General features: G+C 54.1%; 1 protein-coding gene across 3 annotated transcripts in view; it reads left to right on the top strand.

Annotated features, from left to right (window-relative positions):
* Window positions 1-23,131, top strand: part of RASA3 (RAS p21 protein activator 3) — a 101,809-nt gene that overhangs the window by 46,140 nt on the left and 32,538 nt on the right. For all 3 annotated transcript variants that reach the window (XM_019971858.2, XM_019971855.2, XM_019971856.2), the window contains 2 exons: window positions 6,254-6,371; window positions 14,798-14,901. In XM_019971858.2, the coding sequence (XP_019827417.2) occupies window positions 6,295-6,371; window positions 14,798-14,901 (181 nt within the window). In that variant the 5' untranslated portion in view covers window positions 6,254-6,294. Of the gene's footprint in view, window positions 1-6,253; window positions 6,372-14,797; window positions 14,902-23,131 lie in introns of those variants that run through there.

The raw sequence follows: 23,131 nt of genomic DNA, 5'->3' as shown, positions 1-23,131 counted from the left end.
GTGCCCCAGATTCCCCTCCCGCAGCCCCACAGGACCGTGCATTCAGCCAGAGATGCCCAGCACTCAAGGTGACCCGTGCCTGGGCCCTGGGGGAAACAGAAGCTTCTGGGGTGGGAGGAGGCCTCTGGCAGGAGGGGCCCCCCCTACGTGGCCCGGCTCATGTTTGTACTTGGGTGATGCTTCCGCAAGGCCTGGGTGGCGATGAGATAAACTCTGACAGTCTCAGTGCAGGAGGGCAGGCAGGGCTCCTGGACGGGACCGCCCCGAGCTGGCTGGTGACCATCATGGTGGAGACGTGGCCCGGCACAACTGACCTTCTGAGTTTGTAAAAGGCGTGAGAGTTCTGAATTACCAGTGTTGAACAGCGTCAGGTGATTCAGAATTGAAAAGTCACCGCCTGGGGACAGCCGACCCGAGGGTCCCCCACTGCCGTCCCCCAGTGCCCTCCCCAGCTGCCAGTGGTCCTGCCGGAGCCCCAGTGTCCCCGTCGCACGGTCGTCCCATGTCATCATTCTCGAGTCGGAGGGCCTTTGCGTCAGAGTCAGATGCACCAGGGGCGCAGGGCAGGGTCTCCTCACCCGAGGGGACGCCCAGGACCTCCTGGGGGCTCCGTAGCTGCGTGCATCGCACCTGTGGGTCGTCACCACGGGTGGGGTGGGGAGGTGCCGCTTGGCCCGAGCACCTGAGAATCTGAGCGCTGCGCCATCACCTCTCAGGACGTCGGGGCAGGGATACGGGCTGGACGTGCAGCTGGGAGGGAGCTCTGGTGGGCAGCTGGTGGGCAGGCTGCCCTGTGGGCACTTGAGGCCTCTGTCACCGTGTGGGGTGCTGGAAAGTCAGGCTGGCCAGGGCTTCCTGGGTCACCTGCATGGTAGTGGGGCCTGGCCTGTGGCTCCGCACACAGAGCACCGGTGTCCAGCGGCCAGGGTGGAGGCTCGTGGCTGTGAGCTCCCCCAGGAAGCCCTGCAGTTGCCCCTGGTCACTCAGAGCCCTGAGGCCAGCCCAGACCAGAGGGAGGGACGTGGGAGTCCCCCCAGGAGGGGCAGTACAGGAGCTCTGACGCCCCGTGCTGTATGTTTGGGGAGAGGCTGCCACGTGGTCAGTGCCCAGCAGACCATGTCGTCGCAGGCTTGCTCCTTGACTCGATGGAACGCAGGTTTCAGGAGTGCCTCATCGACTGCCCAGCACTGCTGGATGCAGAGAGGAAGCGGGAGCAGGCGGACTGTGGGTCACGGTGAGGGGGGGTGACCGGACGCTCTGGGTTCCCTCTGCCTTGCAGCCCCAGTCTGAGGGGTGACCCTGTGGTGTCCATGTGGGGAGCAGGGCCCCGTCGGTCTCTTCCCAGGGCTCCTGGCTGCCTGGGGGGCTCGGCCCATCAGCGGGCCCTCCCATGCTGCATGCTCGGCACAGGTCATCAGAGAAGAGCCCCGGAGAGTGTTTCTGCATCTTCTGTAACAGTTTCTCGGAAGACATGCCTGACTGTCTTTTCATAGTGTTTTCTTCTGGAGAGCTAGTGCGTTTCACTTTTAGGTAAATCACGAGAATTGTGTGTTCTGCCATTTCCACGTGTTCATTAGCTCCTGGGACTCAGCACCTGGGTGTGTCACTGAGCCACTCACGGTGGGCGGAAGGTCCGGCTCTCCTCTCTCCTACTGTATGTTAGACTTTGATTGCCTTCTGGCAGACTTATTTTATTCTTGTCTTTCATGTTGTCACCTGTTCTTTTTGGAAATTGGGGGAGACCTGAGATGCGCATTTGCGAGTCTTCCTGTGTCCTGGGTATCCCCCCCACCGCAGTACCTGGAGCGGACCTCGGCTGCTCTGGGTCAGGCAGCTCAGCCCAGAGCCCTCCTGGCTTGTAAACCAGCCTGCAGTAGAGGAGGCTGCCTGTAACTTGATTCTGAAGTCTAGCCTCGTCTGATTGTGGGGATGTTCTTTCTTTTAATGTGTGTGCTCGGTCGCTCAGTTGTCCGACTCTTGGCGACACCATGGACTGTGGCCCACCAGGCTCCTCTGTCCATGGAATATCCCAGGCAGGAATACTGGAGTGGGGGCCACTTCCTCCTCCAGGGAATCTTCCCCACCCAGGGACCAAGCTGCGTCAGTTCTGTGTCTCTGCTGCGTTGACAGGCGGGGTCTTTTTACCCCTGAGCCATCTGAGAAGCTGTTCTATTTAATATCAAGTGTTAAAAGAAAATAGCAAGGCAGTCAAAAACAGTCAAGGAAAGAGAATGTTTTCATCATGAAACTGATCTCCGGTGGGGAATGGGCTTTTACATACTTACAAGGAGCTACGCTGGCCACCAGACTCCGTAGCCCTGTAGGCACTTGGAGAGAGCAGACGGGAGCCCGGGGGCTGTGGCTCCCTCACCAGGTCCTGCCCCTGTGCGCGGGGAGGGCTGAGAAGGGCTGTCTCTGCAGGACGAGGGTCTGGGGCTCCTGCAGCTGGTCACATGTGGTTACAGAGTTTGGCCTGTAGCTGAACTGAGGACCAGCCTACGTAGTAGGACAGAGCAAAGGTCCCGCGCTTCGTGGACACGGCAAATCTGAGGCCCCAGCTCACCGCTGGGCGTCTTCCCAGGGGCAGGTGAGGGCAGCAGCCGAGGTCAGAGCCCCTTGGAGGTGAGCCCGTGGATGTGGGGGCCGGGCCGGCTGGACCAGCGACGGCCTCTTGGGGTGCAGACCACGCTGCTGGCCCTGCAGGGCAGTGGGCTTCCTGGTCTGGGCTGAAGCTGGTGGAGCTGCAGAGACCACCCACGGCCCTTAGGAGGCCCGCCCCTCTGCTGGGTCAGGCTGGAGACCAGCCCTCTGCGGGGCTGGGTCTTTCTGGCTGTGACCGCCTGGAGTGTGCGTGGAGCGTGGCCAGCAGCGGCCAGGAACCACAGCCTGACACCTTAATAAGAGACGGGTTTGCTGCTTCAGCGCTGGTTTATCACGGGCTTTTAGGTGCCGCCTTTTATGTCTGTCAGTAAATTCAGCATTCAGAGATGATACTTGGCACAGATTTGCCGTCTGGATCAACCCACCAGCAGACAGTCACTCTGGGTGAACAGGATACGTTTTGGAGTCGTGGTTAACAGGAGGGACACATTTGATAATGTGACTTATTTGGCTCTTAGAATGAAACCAGTTTACTTTCCTTTTTCTTTGCAGGCATTTATCCATCCATTCATTTATCAAATAATCACCACCTACTGAATACCAGGCATGACTTTGCCTTCTTAGGTAAACAGCTCCACACATAAAAAAAAAAACCACATCTCTCTTCTCACTTGAGGGACGAAAAGGCCCCATAACCTGTAGTCAGGAAGAAACCGACCTCCAGCCTTTGGCATAAGTGACGCCCGTGGAAGAGACATCATCTGCTGTGGTGTGGCTGGGACCCACCCCTGCCCCCGTGGCCCTGGCGGGGCCCCCACATGCAGGGCCCGGCAGACAACGTGGCCAGATGGGGTGCCGGCCTCCTCCCCGCCCTCCTGGCCTGAGTCACTTGTTAACACTGGCTCCGGCGCCTGGCTGGTCTCTGATGCCATCGTCATAGCAACCAGGACGTTTCTGTAGCTGTGGGGGTGGGGCGGGGGGTGGGAGGCCATGTTCATCGTCTCGCAGTTTTAACTGGTTGTTCAGAGAAGGCATTTCCATCTCTTCTGTTCTTGAAGAGAAGTGTCAACTGCTGCTGCTTGTGTTTTGAGGATCTTAGGAGAATAAACAGGAAAAATCCCTGTCCTGTGTTTTCCACTAGAGGCCAGCTCCAGTAAGACTTTAAAAAAAAAGATTTAATTCTACTTTTAAGAAACAGAAGCACTTGCAGCCAAATATCTCATTTCTTGCCAAAAAAAAGAATTCCAACAGGAAGTGCAGTCACACCCTAGCAGTGTCAGCAGGGAAGTCGGAGTGGTTTCGGGGGAAGGCTTGTGAGCATCAGTCCGGGAAGCGGGCAGGAAGTCGATGGGCCCCTTCGGATGCGGCTCGTCACGGTCTGCATGCACCTGTGTGAGCACACGCGAGTGTTGGCCTCTGCCAGGAGCGCATGGAAAATCTGTCTCTAGACACTGCATGACGGGGCTGGAAGCTGCATGGAATCACGTGCCCTTCTCAGCTTGTCTGTGTTTCTATGCCCAGCTGCCGTGGAGTGGCCTGGTGTCCAGGGCCTTGCAGTATTGAGGTGTCATGGGGGTAATCGTAGGAAAACATTCATTGGTTACTTCTTTTTCTTCACCATCTGAGAGTCACTGATGATTCCCTGACGATTCCCGCAGGAAAACCCCGCAGAAGCTTTTGAGTTAGAGGAACCTGGGGTGTGTGTCCTCACGCCTCATGGTTGGGAAGCTGAGGCTCCAAGGGGAGGCCTGGGGTCCCAGGCAGGTGCGGCAGGTCCCCAGAGTGCAGCAGCTGTGTGTGTTCAGGTTGCAGCCAGGGCTGCTGGGAAGCCTCAGAACACTCGATTTATTGGCACAGAAAACATCCACTCGGTTATTGCATGGCTTCTTTAACGTGTTGCTTTGCTCCGTCCCAAGTGATTACATTAATGAAAAGCTTGAAATAGAGGCTTCGGACTCGCAAACTCGCCTCTGCCCTTCAGAGACTGCAGCAGGAAGCTGCAAACTGCGTGTTTCCCCGAGAGCAGAGTCAAGCACGTTCGTGGGGTGGAGGTGTGGCCGTTCTGGGTGCCGAGCGCCGAGGAACTTCTGCTCTGGTTTCAGTTTGGTTTCTGTTGTTGTTGTTTTTCCTTCAGCTTTTACCAGGGGCGGGGGTGTGGCCCTGGGTGGTGCTGGCAGGTGTCGCCGCGCCGGGACTGCCCCCTCCCTGCCCCTGTGTCTGGGGCCCTCAGACCCCCAGCTGGGGAACAGGAGGCCCCTGGGGGGCAGGAGCTCTTTGAGGGGGTTCCTTCCTTCTGACCTGGGAGGAGAAGCCCCCTCTGCTCTCGCTTGGTCCACAAGCAGAGGGGTCACGGTGGCCCGCAGCGAGCTCGCCCCGGCTCCTGGCAGAGGGCCCGGCAGCTGTGACTTTGCCGGCGGTCTCCAGTCAGACCCGGGGTCACAGGCGCCGTGGGCCTCCCAACGCTCAGAGGGAGGCACGGGCGCAGCTGGTCCCCTGGACGTCTCCTCGCTGGCGTTGTTGTTTGTGCGTGCGTGCCGAGGTACTTCAGTCGTTTCCGACTCTTTGTGAACCTTGGTTATTACCCCAGCTTTGACCTAATAGTATCAAATTAATCAGAATAAACAGAGAGCTGGGGATTAATAGATAAGCAAGTGTCAGCCTCGGGAAAGAAGGGGATGCTGCGTCAGGCCAGGATGTGGGTGAGCCTTGAGGACACGGCATTGAGTGACATAAGCCGGGCCCAGAAGGACAAGCATGGTGACCCCACTCCTGTGAGGCCCCTGGGGTCGCCAAGGCCACAGAGACCGAAGCTAGGAGCAGGCTGCAGGAGCGGAAATGGGGCTTGTTGTCTCATGGGAGAAGGGTTTCAGTGTTCTGAGATGAAAGGGTTCTTGAGGTCGATTGTGCAAGCGTGCTGTAGTTAACGAGGGTGCCGCTGAGCTGTATGCTTAAAGGGGAGTGAGAGGATACTTTAAATTTCTGTGTATCTTACCATAATTTAAGGTCTTCCCTGGTGGCTCAGATGGTAAAGAATCTGCCTGCAGTGCAGGAGACGCAGGTTTAATCCCTGGGTTGGGAAGATCCCCTGCAGAAGTAAATGGCTACCTACTCCAATATTCTTGCCTGGAGAATTCCATGGACAGAGGAGCCTGGTGGGCTACAGTCTATGTGGTCGCAAAGAGTCAGACACGACTGAGGGATTAACACACACCATGATTTAAACATTAAAAATATTAAAGGGGCTAATCACTGACCCAACGGACATGAGTTTGCGTAAACTCCAGGAATTGGCGATGGACAGGGAGGCCTGGCATGCCGCAGTCCATGGCATTGCAGAGTTGGACACGACTGAGTGACTGAACTGAACTGACTAAATGTGGGTAAAAGGAAACAATCCTTAATTTCTGGGCTGATGGATTCCTACTTTTACAGGATCCATTGTTTTAGAGGGTTATGCATGTCACCTTCTTGTAACAGTGCAAACAGTTTTTCCTTCAGCACCTTGACTGGTGGTGATGAGAAAACGTACAGAATATGCAGAAGTGAGCAGGCGCCTTGCTGTGGAATAAACCCATTATTGGGAAAGATGTCTCAGATTAACTAGGAGACTAAATAATTCCATGCTAAATGGATGATTTACATTTGCTTTTAGGTGAAGCCAAAAATCTTCCCACATACCCGGGGCCAAACAAGATGCGTGATTGTTACTGCACAGTGAACCTCGACCAGGAGGAGGTTTTCAGGACCAAAGTCGTGGAGAAATCACTCTGGTATGTCTGCTGCTGCTCTGTTTGAGGCTGATAATCTCTGACCTTCCATCTCCTTGTCTCTTGGCTCACTGGGCAGTTATGAGCTGATGGTCCCCGAATGCTCCTAGTGTCCAGGACTGGGTGGGAGGACAGAGCAGAGGCTGTCTGTCTGCTGGGAGGTGGGTAGGAACGTCCTAAGTCCAGATGAACTGGTGCAACAGGATCGTGGATTTCAGAGCATAAACATTGGGAAGCTTTTTTACCATCTTCCTTTTCCTAAGGAGGCTCAAGATGAGTGTAGAAGGCACTGCCCACAGAGGTCAGAGGCCTCGAGAACGCTTGCCGATGGAACTCGAGGTGTGGGGATCAGGCGAGAAAAGGAGAGCTCAGGCCTCGAGACAGAGGAGTTTGCAGCAAAAGAAACAGGTCAGCTTGTATAGGAATCCCCCGAGAGCCTGTTCAAGCCCGATTGGTTCCAGTTGGTTCCAGTGGGCTGTGATTCGAATTTCCCACCAGCTCCAGGCCCCCTGGCCCCGACCCCACCCTAGGAACCCCACCCTATGGACCCCACCCTAGGGACCCCACCCTAGGGTAGGAACTGTAGCATCTGTGGTCACAGCATGCTGGGGGCGGTGCCTTGCTGCCTGGCAGGTGGGTGGGGCTGGGATGTGGGTCTGGGAGAAACACAGAGCCGGGTGGGGTCTCGACCAGCACAAGCGAGGCTCTGGCTGCGGCCCCGCCCTCGGCTTAGGACTGTGGGTTGTCTGGGTCCATCCACAGAGCTATTTTGGGTTTGAGAACATTTTTAGCAGATGAATTATATCCTTGCTTATTGCTGCTTCTAAGTGGGAACAAACAGCACGTTCTGATGACTTAATGAACTTAAGTTTTAGAAACCGTTAAGATCTCCTGCCCCCGAAACATGGAGACACTTCCCTTTACCATCTGCCCTGTCTCTGCCCACACTAGCAGGGCGGCTCCCAAGGTCCTGTGTTATTTCAGTCCACACTTCGCATCCTCTGAAGTGATTTGTTGAAGCAAAACGAGAAGACTGAGGAGTTTGTCAAGACTCTAGTGTGGCTTTGGGATAACCTGCAAGGGTTATTTCTGTGAGCTCCCCAGGAGAGGAGTCCTTCTGTGTTTAAATAGTCCCTGTTAGAGGATCATAAACCTGGAGAATTAGCATCGATTCCTGTGAAACTGGGCTCCCTGCAGACCTGCTGGGTGAGGGTCTCTGGGAAGCGACTCTGTTGAGGAACCTCTGCCTCAGGTGAGGGCAAGAAGTGAAGACCATTCCTAAAAATATTTCTTATGAGTTTAGAAATAGAAACCATACTTTCTGGTTGTGGTGGCACAAGACACTGTGCTCTGGGGGCAGAGAGGGGAGACTGTGGGCTGCACATAAGCCGGGGTATAGTGGTGTTGTCAGCGGGGGGGTGGGGGGAGCGGGGCGGGCGGCCAGAACCAGGGCAGCCCTGGAGGCTGTCCCAGGGGCCGGCCCTCCAGGGGGCCCGGGTAACTCCAGAGGGGCTGGGTAACTCCAGGGGGGCCGGATAACTACGGGAGGGCCTGGGTAACTCCAGGGGGACCGGGTAGCTCCAGGGGGGGCCAGGTACCTCCAGGGGGGCTGAGTAATTCCAGGGGGGCCAGGTAACTACAGGAGGGCCTGGGTAACTCCATGGGGGCCGGGTAGCTCCAGGGGGGCCAGGTACCTCCAGGAGGGCCGGGTAACTCCAGGAGGGCCTGGGTAATTCCAGGAGGGTCAGATAGCTCAGGAGGGCCCAGAGCACACGCTCCTTCTGACCCTCACTCCCCATTCATGCTTTCCACACAGGCAGTGTTAATATGCTAACTTTTAAGGTTAATGTATTCATTAGCTCAACTAATATTTATTGAGTGCTTATCTAATATACAAGATAAGGCCAGGAGTGCTGAAAGCAGAAAGTTAAAGCTGACAGCAAATAGACAAATTTGCACAAAATAATTCCAAGAGCCTACAAAAATATGAAACAATAAGCAAATGGGACCTAGCTAAATGTAAACACTTTTGTATAGTTTTTGTTTCCTTTTTTAAGGAAACCATAAACAAGATGAAAAGACAACCTATGGAATTAGAGAAAGTATATGCAAATGACACTACTGACAAATGATTAAGGTCCAAAATATATAAATAGCTCATACAGCTTAATGTCAAAAAACCAAACAACCCAATCAGAAAATGGGCCGAAGACCTAGACATGTCTCCAAAGACATACAGAGAGCCAGCAGGCACATGAAAAGATGTTCAGCATTGCTAACTATTAGAGGAAAGCAGATCGAAACTAAACTATGCAAGACACAAGTTTTTTTTAGTTAAAAAACTGAAAACAGAACTACTGTATGATCCAGTAGTCCGAGTCCTGAGTGTACATCCAGAGAAAGCCATCGTTCAATAAGATGCACGCATGCCAGTGTTCACTGCAGCACTGTTTACAGTAGCAAGAACATGCAAAGAACCTCAAGTGTGTCAACAGATGAATAGAGAAGGTGTGTATACACACACACACGATGAAATACTACTTGGCCGTAAAAAAGAATGAAATAATGCCATTTGCAGAAACATGGATGGACCTAGAGATGGTCACACTAAGTAAAGTGAGTCAGACAGAAAATAATATCGTACAGTACTGCTGACATGTGGAATCTAAAAGAAAAGATACAAATGAACTTACTTACAAACCAGAAATAGACAGACATAGAAAACAAACTGATGGTTACCAAAGGGTATAGTGGGGGAGGGGAGAGGGGTTAACATATGCGCACCACTATATATAAAATAGATAAACAGCAAAGACCTCTTGTAAGCACAGAGAACTATATTCAATATCTTGCAATAGCCTATAATGGAAGAAAATCTGACAAAGAATGTGTGTGTGTGGGGGGGGGACCACTTTGCTGTGAACCTGAAACACGTTGTCAACCGAGTATGCTTCAGTTTAAAAACTGGTTTATAATATGACTATGTTTAGTGTTGAGGCGAAAACCTTATTCACACTGGTGGGGGCCACGCTGCTCCCTGGACCTTGACTACAGTGTGAGGGCGAGAGCAAGGAACCTGCCTGTAAAGGAAGCCAGCGAGGGGGACGGCCTCCACTTGGCGCCAAACACTCGCAAGCAGAGCTGGCTCTTGTGAGTGTGCAACCTGAATCCATACCACACTCTGTGGTCTAGAAACCACAGTCCACGCACATGTATTAATGCAGTCCAGGGTTAGTGGTTTGTAACACCCGCCGAGGCAATGATGAGCCAGTCGAAAGCAAACCCAGTCTTCTTCAATCTAGGTCTCAAGATTCTCCAGTATAGCATTCCAGGGAACTTGTGCTCAGAGGAGAAAAGGCACAGAGAACACAGGAATAAAGCATCACGTGCATTTCCCAAGATAAACAGTAGACAGCAGAATTAGACTTGCAGAGTTCACAGAATGTCAGCTAACAAAGGTTAGTGAACACAGAGTAGTGAGAGACAAGATCGTAAACAGCAGCAGGATAAGAAGTGATGAGGAGCACCTGAACCCCTGTGAAAAGTTCAAATAGAATGTCCAGAAATGAAGATCCCAAAAATTGATATGAAAAACTCAGTGAATGAGTTAAATAGCTGATTAGACATAGCCGAAGGGAAAATTGGTAAACTGAAGGTATTACATTTGAAAGATACCCAGAGACATAAAGGGATGAAAGGGGTGAGAGAGGGTTAGAGACACAGAAGGTGGAGGGGTTGCTGGACACACCCCGTGGAAATTCCTAAGGCCAGAAGCCACTGAAAGGTCACAGGAAGGAGGCGGCGTCTGGATGCCGCTCAGCCCTCGAGGGGCCACATCTGAGGGCAGCGCCCAGAGGCACAGGCCCAGACTCAGACGGTGGCTGTGAGGGAGGGGAGCACGCCCGCGAGGCCAGGAGGGCGTCGCCCCTGGGACAGGCCACTGACGCGGACGGGCTCTGGGGCTCAGCCTTGCCCCCCGAGGCGGCTGCGTGCCTTGCTGTGTCGTGGCCCTAACTCCCAAATCTCCTCCAGTAACCACCTTGGTGTTTGGTTGGTTGTTTGATAAAGTTGCTGTAGAATCAAAGAGCCCTGGTCTGGTCTTAACCCGACAGCCCGCAGGGTCTGGCGCCCCATCCAGGGGAGGTATCAGAGGGAGCTCGGCCGCCTGGGCGGGTCAGCCCACCCAGTGTGCTCTGTCCTTCCACAGCCTGACGTGCAGCTGGAGCGTGAGGAGTGGAGCGAAGACACTCACCCCTTCCCTCCTTTCCCTGGCTTCAGGCTGGGCCTGCCTGTGCGGCAGCCCCCACACCCTGGGGCTGCCGGACGCTGCCCACCCACGCCCTGGCTCACGGCTCCTGCCTTCCCTCCTGCATGTCTGGTGCAGGACCCGTGCTCACATGTCCTCGGGGACTCGCAGGGTCAGATGCCTCAGGGAGAACCAGCCTCTGTCCACCCCAGGCCACCTCCAGCAGGTGATTTGGGAATGGTTACCGTTCTCCCAAAAGCAGCATCTTCCTGATGTTGCAAGTGGACTGGTTCACATTTAACTTCTTACAGCCATACTTTTTAATCATTTAAATGACAAGTCATCACTTCTTTACCTTTGATTTAAATGTTAAGGCTCTATGAACCTGGGTCGTCAGGGTCGGGGCTGGATGGCTCCCTGCTCAGGGCCATGGTGCGCCTGCGAGGCATCCTGGCGTCCCCGGGCTGGGGCAGATGGGGCTGAAGTCTGCCCCTGGAGGAACCCATCACCTTATCCAGTAAAAGGAGCATGTTGACGCCACGGGCACACACACACAAAGTGAAACAGAGCTCTTGAGGGGCTTCCCTCATAGCTCAGTTGGTACAGAATCTGCCTGCAATGCAGGAGACCTCGGTTTGATCCCTGGGAAGCTCCCCTGGAGAAGGAAAGGCAACCCACTCCAGTATTCTGGCCTGGAGAACTCCATGAACTGTGTAGTCCCTGGGGTTGCAAAGAGTCGGCCACGACTGAGCGACTTTGACTTTCACTTCAGTGCTGGGTTGGTCTAGTCCTCTGCAGGAGTATTGCACGAAGTGGCCGCTCTTCATTTCCATTGGTCCACATAAGTGATCGTGTTGAGGGTGACACTGTCTGCTGCTCCCCGGGGCGGGTCGGAAGGGGCTCCTGCTCCAACCCTCGCCTCCCCCAGGGGCGGCTCTGTTAGGTGTCCCGTGCCTCCTGCCCCGACGCCCCCATCCCTCCAGGCCTCGGCCGCGTGACTGTTTGGCTCTGCAGCCCTGGCCCGGGCCCTGCCGAGTGCAAGGCGGGCACGTCCTGCCCCCTTGTTGGGTTGTGTCTGTCAAGCAAGGAAGGCAGGTTACAAAGTTGCGTTCATAGTAAGATGCCTTTTTGCTTAAACCTTGGGATGCTCTAAAAATTACCTGGAGTGTGAGGACCTAAAGGCCAGTGTGGCTATTATTTCTGAGCAGTGGGATCACAGTGGCGGTTTGTTCTTTTGTTTGTCGGTATTGTCCTTTTACGTAATTAGAAGTTACTTAAATAACCGCTTTCTGGACCGCAGGGAGGAGGAGCTAGCGCATCGATTGGGCTGTAATTACAGAATCTCGGTCTGCCGCTCTTGCCAAGATCTTTCCCGAATGAAAGGCTGTTCCCTAACCGGTGGGCGCGAGCTTCCGGTTTGCAGTCAGAGGGAGCGTGAGGGTCAGTGACTTGAGAGGGTCCTTCTGTTCCTTCCGAGAGATGCAAGTTGCCCGGAAAATAGAGCTTTGTGTGATGGGAGTGACTAGACCCAGAAGGGCCTCTGCAGTCTTCCGAGGGAGAAGCTGTTTGGGGTTAGGGTGTGACGGGGGAGAGGAAGTCTGTGGTTTGAGGGGAAAGACGTCATTTTCTCAGATGTTTTTAATGAAAACCAAGTTGTTGACTAGAAAACACCAACTGACATTATGAGACTGTACAAATAGTATCTTCTTTGCTTGCATTTTTCTCTCTAATTTCTCAAGTTAAAGCTTAAAATATTTTTGACATAAATGCAGGTCTCAGGTCCACACGTTCCATACCACCTGGAGTGGGTGTACCCCCACAGTCCTGGGGGCTCTGAGAGGACCCCCCCCCACAGTCCTAGGGGGCTCTGAGGGGACCCTCCCCCCACAGTCCCAGGGGCTCTGAAAGGACCCCCCCACAGTCCTGGGAGGCTCTGAGGGGACCCTCCCTTCACAGTCCTGGGGGCTCTGAGGGGGACCCCCCACAGTCCTAGGGGTTTTGAGAGGATCCCCCCACAGTTGCAGGGGCTCTGAGGGGGACCTTCCCCCCATAGTCCCAGGGGCTCTCAGGGGGACCCTCTTCCCACAGTCCTGGGGCCCTGATGGGGACCCCTCCCCCCATAGTCCTGGGGCTGTCTGGTCCAGGGCGGGCCTGCAGCTCAGAGCATCCCCCCAGCACCTGTCTCCATCCTCCCTGAGCCCCTTAGTCTCAGGATGGGGGGCTTCTCTCTGAGCTCCCAGATGCCCTGCTGACCACAGTGTCCAGGCCCTGGCCAGGCCGGGACCCTGCAGGAGAGACCATGGGTGGACCCCGTGCACCCCTCTGAGGAGTCAGTCCCTCCCTGTGGGCCTGCGGGCTGGGCAGTCTAGGGGTCGGGTTAATGGGACCCCCCTGGGTTCCCCCAGGGCTTCCCAGGCTGCTGCCCCCTCACCCCCAGGGGTCTCACCGACACCCTCCTTCCCTCAGGGCCTTTCTGAAGCTTCTGGGATCTGGTGGCTTCAGTTGCTTTAGGAAATGTGGCCTAAAAGGACAGTCTAGGTGTGACTTGTTGGTGAGAACACATGATTTCCCTGGGGAGTGTGGGGTGTGAGCCGGGTAATGAACCCCACGTGAGCAGGGGCTTCCAGGCAGGAAGACAGTCCGGGAGGGGAGAGGAGCTGCCCTGGCCACGGGCCCTGCCCACAGTCTCATGCAGATGTGAGCAGCGGCCGGAGGGATGCTGCTGACTGTCCACGTCCTTGTGTGGATGGAGCGGCTTTCTCTCCGGAAGCCGGCCCGTCCTGCGCTCTGGCCGTGACCCCCAACTGGGGGAACCTGAGCTTCTGGAGAGGATCTGGGAGCTTCAAACAGAAGCTGTCGTAATGCACACTCGCAGGCACCAAGGGCCATGCTGCCTGGCGATTTTAAAGGAGTTTAAAACCGTTTAGAGGAAGTGCAAGAGGGACTCCAAAGAAGCTAGAAGGGGTTTCTGCTGCTTCTGGGAGCTGAGCGAGATCATGCCCGGGGCTGGCCGGGCCTCCCAGCCCTGGGGCAGCCTGCGGGTGGGGTGAGACTACCGCCCTGTAGCACTGGCCCTGTGGATGTCGTCACCTCCATTCTTGACTCTTCTCCTGTAGATGCTTGGATACAGTGTTTGGCTTAATGAATTTCACTCCAGATTTTAGGGAATGGTTTAACCAATGCGTGATTATCAGCCAGACGCTGAGCTGTTTAATCTGGCTGGTGCCCTTTTTGGAGACCTGGCCCTACCTGCCTGGCTTCCGGCTCTCGCTGCTCTGCAGGGTGGTCCTGAGCCCACTTCTGGACCCCTGGGCTCTGTGTGGGCTGCCCTGGGGTGCATCTGGGGCTCATAAGAGGCTCCCCTCTATTCCATGGCTCCCGCCCTCCCCTCCCCCAGACCTGGGAAACGGATGCCCGTGTTTGGACATAGAACAGCACAAAAGGGGAAAACCAGGTTCTTTTTCGAGGCTGGCCCTGGTAGGGGCGGGGCGGTGCCAGCCTGGCGCAGTGTTGGGGGGTGGGGGGTGGGAAATGACTCTGCTGGCAGAGGGAGGTGGTTGCGCATCTGGGCTCAGGGAAAGGGGAATCTGCTTTTGAACTTCTCCCTATAATTAGCAAGGAAGGCAGTCTGGCTGACCTCAGGGCTGCCGGTATTAAACCCTCGTCATACAGTGGTAGTTCAGGCCAACTGTCCCTGGGCTGCACGTTCCCTCTATCTGGAGAAGCCTGCAACCGTGCCTCTATGACCCGCGTGCAGAGATGCCCGGGCAAAGGTGCCAAGCAGGGGGCTCGGGCTGCGTGGCCTCTGGGCCCCAGAAAGGAGAGACAGTCTGACAGGCACATGAGGGTGCCAACCAGGGGGCTCGGGCTGCGTGGCCTCTGGGGCCCAGAGAGGAGAGACAGTCTGACAGGCACGTGAGGAGGTCTCACCCTGCTCCCCACCGTCCACAGCTTCCTGTATTTTGGAAAAATGCTCCCAACTCTGTCCCCACGAAGAGACACTGTGGGCTTCCCCTTGACCAAGAGGGAGTGGCCTGGGTCCATGATGGCCCAACCCTGTGCTCACCCCTCCTCCTGCTCCCCCGAGGATGACACCCCAGGACTGACGACACCCCGGCCCCGGTACCCCAGGACTGGGGGCATGGCTCACAGAGTCTAACCCTGTCCCTCTGTCTCTGTCTAGCCCTTTCTATGGAGAGGACTTCTACTGCGAGATTCCGCGGAGTTTCCGTCACCTGTCCTTTTACATTTTTGATCGAGATGTTTTCCGGAGGGATTCCATCATAGGTAGGTCCCTACCAACCAACCAGGTGTATTCTTCATTTTCTCTGCCTCTTCTGAATGGGGACTTGTTCTGGAGGAACTGGGACATCTGCTGGACACCCCATCTAAGCCAGTGAACTGCACCAGCATCTCGCCTGCCCTTGCTGGCTGTCCCAGGCTGGCCATCAGCGGGTGCAGGGCAATGCCCCATGAGCTCACGGAAACACATCGGAGCCGTCCATCAGGGCTAGAGTGGGGTCCCTGGCCCTGCCCCCAAATGACTCCCAAGGGCTCCTCCAACCACCCCAGCCCCTGCCTATCCCTAACACCCAGTACCCACCTATGGGGGGGCTGTTCTCAAGGTGTTGGGGTGCTCACAGAGGGGTTGAGGTACTCTCAGACTTGTTGGGATGCTCTCATGGGTGTTGGGGTACTCTCAGAGGTGTTAAGGTGCTCTCAGGGGTGTTGGGGTCCTGCAAAGGATGTTGGAGTGCTCTCAGGGGTGTTGGGGTCCTGCAAAGGATGTTGGAGTGCTCTCAGAGGTGTTGGGGTGCTTTCAGGGGTGTTGAGGTGCTCTCCAGCGCGTTGAGGTGCTCTCCGGGGTGTTGGGATGTTCTCAGATATGTTCAGCGGCTCTCAAAGGTCTTGAGGTGCTCTCAGGGGTGTGGGGTGCTCTTGGGGGTGTCGGGGTGCTCTCTGGCGCGTTGAGGTGCTCTCCAGGGTGTTGGGGTGCTCTCAGATATGTTCAGCGGCTCTCAGAGGTGTTGAGGTACTCTCAGGGGTGTGGGGTGCTCTCAGGGGTGTTGGGGTGCTCTCCGGCACGTTGAGGTGCTCTCCGGGGTGTTGGGGTGCTCTCAGATATGTTCAGCGGCTCTCAGAGGTGTTGAGGTGCTCTCAGGGGTGTGGGGTGCTCTCAGGGGTGTTGGGGTGCTCTCAGAGGTGTTGGGATGCTCTCTGGCATGTTGAGGTGCTCTCCGGGGTGTTGGGGTGCTCTCAGATATGTTCAGCGGCTCTCAGAGGTGTTGAGGTGCTCTCAGGGGTGTGGGGTGCTCTCAGGGGTGTTGGGTGCTCTCAGAGATGTTGGGGTGCTCTCAGGGGGTATTGGGGTGCTCTCAGGGTGTTGAGGTGCTCTCAGAGTTGTTGGGATGCTCTCAGGAGTGTTGGCATGCTCTCAGGGGTGTTGGGGTGCTCTCAGGGGTGTTGGGGTGATCTCAGGGGTGTTGAGGTGCTCTCAGGGGTGTTGGGTGCTTTCAGGGGTGTTGAGGTGCTTTCAGGGGTGTTGGGGTGCTCTCAGGGTGTTGAGGTGCTCTCAGAGTTGTTGGGGTGCTCTCAGGAGTGTTGGCATGCTCTCAGGGGTGTTGGGGTGCTCTCAGGGGTGTTGAGGTGCTCTCAGGGGTGGTGGGTGCTTTCAGGGGTGTTGAGGTGCTTTCAGGGGTGTTGGGGTGCTCTCAGGGTGTTGAGGTACTCTCAGGGGTGTTGGGTGCTCTCAGAGATGTTAGGGTGCTCTCCAGGGGTTGCGGTACTCTCAGGGGTGTTGAGGTGCTCTCAGGGGTGTTTGGGTGCTCTCGGGGGTGTTGGGGTGCTCTCAGGGGTGTTGGGGTGTTCTCAGGGGTGTTGAGGTGCTCTCAGAGGTGTTGGGTGCTCTCAGAGATGTTAGGGTGCTCTCCAGGGGTTGGGGTACTCTCAGGGGTGTTGAGGTGCTCTCAGGGGTGTTTGGGTGCTCTCAGAGGTGTTGGGGTGCTCTCAGGGGTGTTGGGGTGTTCTCAGAGGTGTTGGGTGCTCTCAGGGATGTTGAGGACTCTCAGAGGTGTTCAGGGGCTCTTGGAGGTGTCAGGGTCCCAGATGCACCAGCATCCTGGAGAGAGCGAGGCCCACCTTAAATGGGGAGCAGCCCAGAGCTGCCCGTTTGGTGGGTGCGCCTTTGTCCCAGGAAAGCCCCATCAGTTCCCTTGGCCCCAGAATTAGACCCGAGCCCCCACAACACGGGCTCAGCTGTAGCCTCAGGATCCAGCTGATCGTTGGTGGCCTGGCTGCTCCTAGCGGGCTCAATCTCAGTGCTTGCTCTGGGGCAGAGCAGTTGACTCTGACAGCCCCTGACCCTTCAGTCTCCTGCCCGCCCCTGGGGCGCCCAGCTAGCTCCACTCACCACCCACATATGACTGGTCAAGGGTGTTTGTGTCCAGACTAGTGGCCCTCAGAAAAAGTCTGAAGGCAGTGCTGGCGCTGCGGTCCTTTAAGGAAGCATCTAGCAGAGTTCCCAGCACATGGATCAGAGCTTCTCACACTTGTCAAGATGCAGATGCTGGTTACTGGGTCTGGCCAACAAGTCGCATTCTTGGAAACTGCTGAGTTTTAAGTAGAGGTCACCAGGGTTTGTTTGACAAGTGCATGGCCTGGATCACACAGGAACTCAGGCAATTCATAACTTGACTTGTTTAAGATGGAGCTGTGGTTGGGCTGCCAGCAGGACCTTTAACTCTTGATCCGGAAGGTTTTCCATGTGGGGTAGACAGGGGGCACTTTCATGCCGCTCACCCCGTGTGCATGGCTACCTTTGCCCTAAGGATGGTGCTCGAACAAACTCTTAGCAGCTGTCAAGCCCTGGTAGTTCCTCCTCGAGGCCAGACATGGGCTCCGGCCTCTACTAAGAGGTGCCTTCGCCTGGTGCCTCCTGGCCTGGAGCCCCCTCAGGCCCTTCCCTGGTGCCCGCGTGGCTACCACTGTTGGCCAAGACCCTGGTCAGCAAGGGGCTGCCCCTCGGTGCATGCTACATCCACCGTCACTGTGGGAGCGGCTCTTTTGTGTCCACCGGACCGCACTTCCCGTGGCCTTGGGCTCCCTGCGCGGTGCTGGGGTGTCTCTGTCCAGCTGCTGCTGGACACACCAGGGTTTGTTCAAGGAGGAAAGGGAACAGAGTGATGGGTTTGGAATGTGACGTGTTACCTGATGGAGCAAAATGCGAGGCTGGATGATGAAGCACAAGCTGGAATCAAGTTTACTGGGAGAAGCATCAATAACCTCAGGTATGCAGATAACACCACCCTTATTCCAGAAAGCAAAGAGGAACCAGAGTGCCTCTTAATGAAAGTGAAAGAGGAGAGTGAAAAAGCTGGCTTAAAATTCAGCAAATTCAAAAACCGAAGATCACGGCATTGCGTTCCATCACTTCATGGCAAATAGACGGGCAGACTTTGACAGTGTCAGACTTTATTTCTGGCTCCAAAGTCACTGCAGATGGTGATGCAGCCATGAAATTAAAAGACACTTGCTCCTTGGAAGGAAAGCTGTAACCAATCTAGACAGCATATTAAAAAGCAGAGACATTACTTTGCCAACAAAGTTCCATCTAGTCAAAGCTACGGATTTTCCTGTAGTCATGTATGGGTGTGAGAGTTGGACCATAAAGAAGGTTGAGCACCAGAGAATTGATGCTTTTGAACTGTGGTGTTGGAGAAGACTCTTGAGCATCCCTTGGACTGCAAGGAGATCCAACCCGTCCATCCTAAAGGAAATCAGTCCAGAATATTCATTGGAAGGACTGATGCTGAAGCGGAAACTCCAATACTTTAGTCACCTGATGTGAAGAACTGACTCATTGGGAAAGACGCTGATGCTGGGAAAGATTGAAGGCAGGAGGAGAAGGGGACGACAGAGGACGAGACGGTTGGATGGCATCACCAACTCGATGGACATGAACTTGAGCAAGCTCCGGGAGATGGTGAAGGACAGGGAAGCCTGGCGTGCTGTAGTCCATGTGGTCGCAAAGAGCTGGACATGACTGAGCGAGTTGAACAACAAAAATGTTTATTAATCATTCTGTTTAAGGCACCTGCTATTTTTAAAGATAACTAGCAAAATCATGGTTTAGCAATTCCTGGTGGCTTTAAAATTGGGATGTGTCAGGGTGCAACCAGATTTAGAGTTTTCAAAATCGTTCTCACAGCCATAAAAATAAGAGGCTGTCTGATCTCCAGGGGTAATTTAAAGTTATGACTAGCAATTATGTTGTTACCAGGATGAGAAACCACATTCTAGGGTACAAATTTGTGTCACAGAAACGAGCACTGTGTCACCGGCTTCTCACGTCTGCCTGTGATCTGATGGCACGGCCCCCGGTTCTGCCTGTGCAGCCCCCGTGTGGGCCCCCCCGCAGGCCGGGTCCCGGGTGCCCCAGGGCGGGTGCGGAGATGCTTGTGTGAGTGGTGGAGGTCATGCCGGGTCAGGGCCACCGGCTCTCGGAGGGTGGCTGGTGGGGCCCCTCCCACCATCTCCCACCTTTGTCGTGGGGAGGGCGTCCTGCAGCTTCTCTGTGAAAGGCGGGTGTTTGCTGTGAGACCCTGTTCCCCTGGTCCGTAGGCCAGTTTCCTGAGCTGTAGTCTGTGCACTCTGCCTGTCGCAGGGCAGTCTGCTTTTGCCCACTCATCACCAGATGGGGGTGGGGTTGTGTCCAGGTTTTTGTGACTGTGAACAAAGCCGCCCTAAATTTTCTTGTCTAGGTCTTTGTGTTGACAAATGGTTTTATTTCTCTTAGAAAATACCTAGGAGTGAGCTTGCTGGGGCATTCTGTAGGCTTTAGAAGACAGCAGAATTTGCCATCCCGAATAGGCCACTTTGGCATAAGGAATTGTTTGAGCTGAAGGCAGTTGAGAAGAAGCAGACACATGGAAATCTCTCTGCCCTGCAACCTGGGACAACTCTAGACCCCGATCAGCCTGGAGGCGACCCCCGAGGAGCCCACGTAGCAAGCCCTCTGAACCTCTGCTGCTGCTGCTGCTAAGTCGCTTTAGTCGTGTCCGACTCTGTGCAACCCCATAGACGGCAGCCCGCCAGGCTCCGCCATCCCTGGGATTCTCCAGGCAAGAACACCGGAGTGGGCTGCCATTTCCATCTCCAATGCATGAAAGTGAAAGGTGAAAGTGAAGTCGCTCAGTCGTGTCCCACCCTCAACGACCCCATGGACTGCAGCCTACCAGGCTCCTCCGTCCATGGGATTTTCCAGGCGAGAGTACTGGAGTGGGCGCCGTTGTCGTCTCCGTCCCCCTGAAGCTCGGACTCCCTGAAGCTCCTCCTCTGTGTCATCACTCCTCTGAAAACCCCTGACTGTTGGCTTTAGGTGGAGATGCTCCGAGTTGCTGCCGCCTCCTGGAGTTACTCATCGCCAGGCTTCCCCTCATGTATCTGAGATACATGTCAATAAACCTGTCTGTTTTTCCCTCGTTAATTTTTCTTTCATTACAGAGGCCAGAGAACCTGAACGAGAAGGAGAAAGATTTCCATCCCGTCAGTATTTGCCCGTTAGAGACTGACACTGCTTTCCTCATGCGCCGTTTTGAATTCTCTCCAGCATGCGTGTCTTTTATTTTCAGTTCGTTTTTCCCATCCTAATATGTGTGTCGTGTCTTACTGTAGTTTTCCTGCTTTTTCATAATGGAGAGTTATTTGGCATCCTTCCATGTGCTTTTTACCGTCTTCTCTCTCCTTTGGTAAATTGTTCAGGTCTTTGCCCTTTTAGTTGGGCTTTCTTGTTGAGACTTTCAGTTTTTAAACTGTGTTCTGGATACAAGCCCTTTATCAGATGTGCACTTGCAGATATTTCCTTCTAACTTCTGACTTGTCTTCTTATTTTCTTACTAGTGTCTTCTGAAGAGCAAAAGTTTTTAATTTTTATAAACTCCAGTTTATAAAAACTTTTTCATAGTTTGTATTTTTGGTGTCATATCTAAGAATTCTTTTCCTATTCCAGGGTTGCGAAGATCTTCTGTTTTTTTCTTCTAGAAAGTTTTTGGTTTTAGTTCTTATATTTAGATCTATTTCAAGTATATTTCGCATGTAGCAAGATTTGTTTTTCTCCTTATAGATGTCCAGTTGAATTTCCTTAGCATCTTTTGAGAATCGATTGGCTTTACACGCCTGGGTCCAGCTGTGGGTTCTCTGTGTTCTGTTCCCCTGGTGTGCACTCCTTTCCTCACACCAGCATCACACTGCCTCAAATCCTGCGTCTTCACAACAAGTCTTAAACCGGTCCTGTGAGCTCATCAGCTCTGTATTCTGTTCCCCTGGTGTGCACTCCTTTCCTCACACCAACATCACACTGCCTCAAATCCTGCGTCTTCACAACAAGGCTTAAACCGGTCCTGCGAGCTCATCAGCTCTGTCCTTTTCCAAACTTGTTTTGCTATTTTAGGTCCTTTGAATTGTCATTTACATTTGTGATCCACTTCTCAATTTCTAAAATAATTGAGATTACATTGATCTGTAGATTAATTTGGGGAGAATTAACACTGTAAGAAAATTGAGTCGCAGACCCTCCAGCATGGCATGTCTCTCTACGTCCTTGGGTCTTTAATTTCTTTCATTAAGGTTTTGTGATGTGTTTTCAGCATACACATCTTGCATGCACACACGCTTATGTGTGGGGAGTGTGTGTGTGTGTGTGTGTGTGTGTGTGTGTGTGTGTGTATTTATATACATATGCCCCTGTGTTCATGTTTTTGGTGCTGTAGACAAAGATTTCTCTGTAGTTCACCAAAAGCTCAGCCGTAAAACCACCATTTTATGGGTGTGTTAGCGTCTTTGCAATTTCAGTTCCCACTGTCATTGCTTCTGTTCACAAATAGACTTGATTTTTACGTACTGACTTTGTATTCTGTGGTTTTGCTAAACACAGCTACTCTACTAGCTTTTCCTGTAGATTCTGTAAGCAAAGCCTTCTTTCTTCCCTTCAAGTCTGCAGGCCCTTGTTCCTCTCTCTGCCTCCGTGCACCTGCTGGACGCCAGGGGAACAGGAGTGCCGAGAGTGTCTGCCCCGCCTGTCTTGGGGAAGCATCCAGCTGTCCCTCCTTAGTTGCTGTCCTGAAGGTGTCACCCTTGGCTGCCTACCTTCCTGCGCCCTCTGTACCGTCCCTGTCCCCCCGTCACATCCCCCTTCTTGAACTGCCCGACATGCTTCTCTCTTCTGAATAGACCCCAGCAGGTATAGTGCCATCAGGAAATAACACTCGGGGGTTTTAGTGGTGGAAAGGCCGTTGCGCCTTTCCTCCTAAGTGGGTCCTGAGTCTGTTCTCCTGAGTGGATGAGGCCCAGGGGATACAGTGACCTGATGTCACCTAGATCAATCAGCGAATCTATGGATTATGACACGTTGGGCACATTTAAGTGGTTTGCAGGTCAGTGCTCCCCAGGACAGCCTGTGGAAGCACTGCCTCTGACATGTAAAGAGTGCACGTCCATATGTTCTTGACGTGGTCAGCTTCTAGAAGGACAGGCTGGCAGCTGGTGACAGAGGTGACCCCAAGGTGGAACCTGTGTAGCAGGGGAGAGACAAGCTTATTCTTGGCTGTATTTTATATCCTTTTGGATGTTTCAGATTTTATTCTGTGTTTCTGTATTACCCACTTAAATCTGAATTAAGCACTTCCAAAAATAAAGAGTAGTACTGATGTGTAAGTCGTAGAAGTCATTTGAGTATTAAATATGTGACTGCTCCCTACTCCAGTAAAAAAAAAAAAAAACCCAGGAAAACACTGTGGTTACTTAAAATCTCAAACTTCAAATGTAGCCCTCCTACCCAGCTGAACTAATTATGGAGTCTGAACATTTCTTTATCCTTTTTCAATGAAATGTGTTGCCCAATTCAGTTCCAAGAAATGTTTGTTTCTTGTGGCTTTATGCACGCAAGACTCAAAGTCATATTCCCATTGGGGAGAAGGGTAGAGTTTTGTAGGAGCCCAGCAGAGAAGCAGCAGTCTTCTCCTGGGGCCTCTGCCTCCTGACAGGTGTCAGAGGTGGGGGAGCCCACGTCAGGCCCTGGCGAGATGCCCCCCAAAACAAGGCGAGGTGGTAGGGGAGGAGCCTGGGGCAGGTCGCTGATGCTGATTGAGGAAGGCCCTCCTGGCTGTGACTTGCGTCCTCTGCTGTCCTGTGGCCTGCACTCTGCGGCAGCCTCTGCTGTTGTGTGCCTTGTGCCCTCTGCCTCCTCGCTGGCATGGGCTCCTCATCCGACTCTGAGTGCCGTGGCCTCAGTGCCCTGTGAGCCCTGTGGTGGGCAGGATTCGGCTCTGCATGGCCAGAGCTGAGCCAGCGAGGTCGACGTGAGCAGGGATTGGTGCTGACCCTTGGAGCCAGGTGTGCTGCGTCCACTGTGCACGTGGACAGAGGCCTGGCCTCGAGCCGCCGCGTGTGACGGTGGGAGGTGAGCGGAGGCCTGTGGTGGACGTGCTGACGTGCTGCGGGGACAGCGGGCAGGGGAACAGGC

Source organism: Bos indicus, chromosome 12 (genome assembly GCF_029378745.1).
Source record: "Bos indicus isolate NIAB-ARS_2022 breed Sahiwal x Tharparkar chromosome 12, NIAB-ARS_B.indTharparkar_mat_pri_1.0, whole genome shotgun sequence".
NCBI classification, from domain to species: domain Eukaryota; kingdom Metazoa; phylum Chordata; class Mammalia; order Artiodactyla; family Bovidae; genus Bos; species Bos indicus.
Note: the sequence above shows the minus strand (reverse complement) of the source record. Positions and strands in the feature narration are given on the sequence as shown.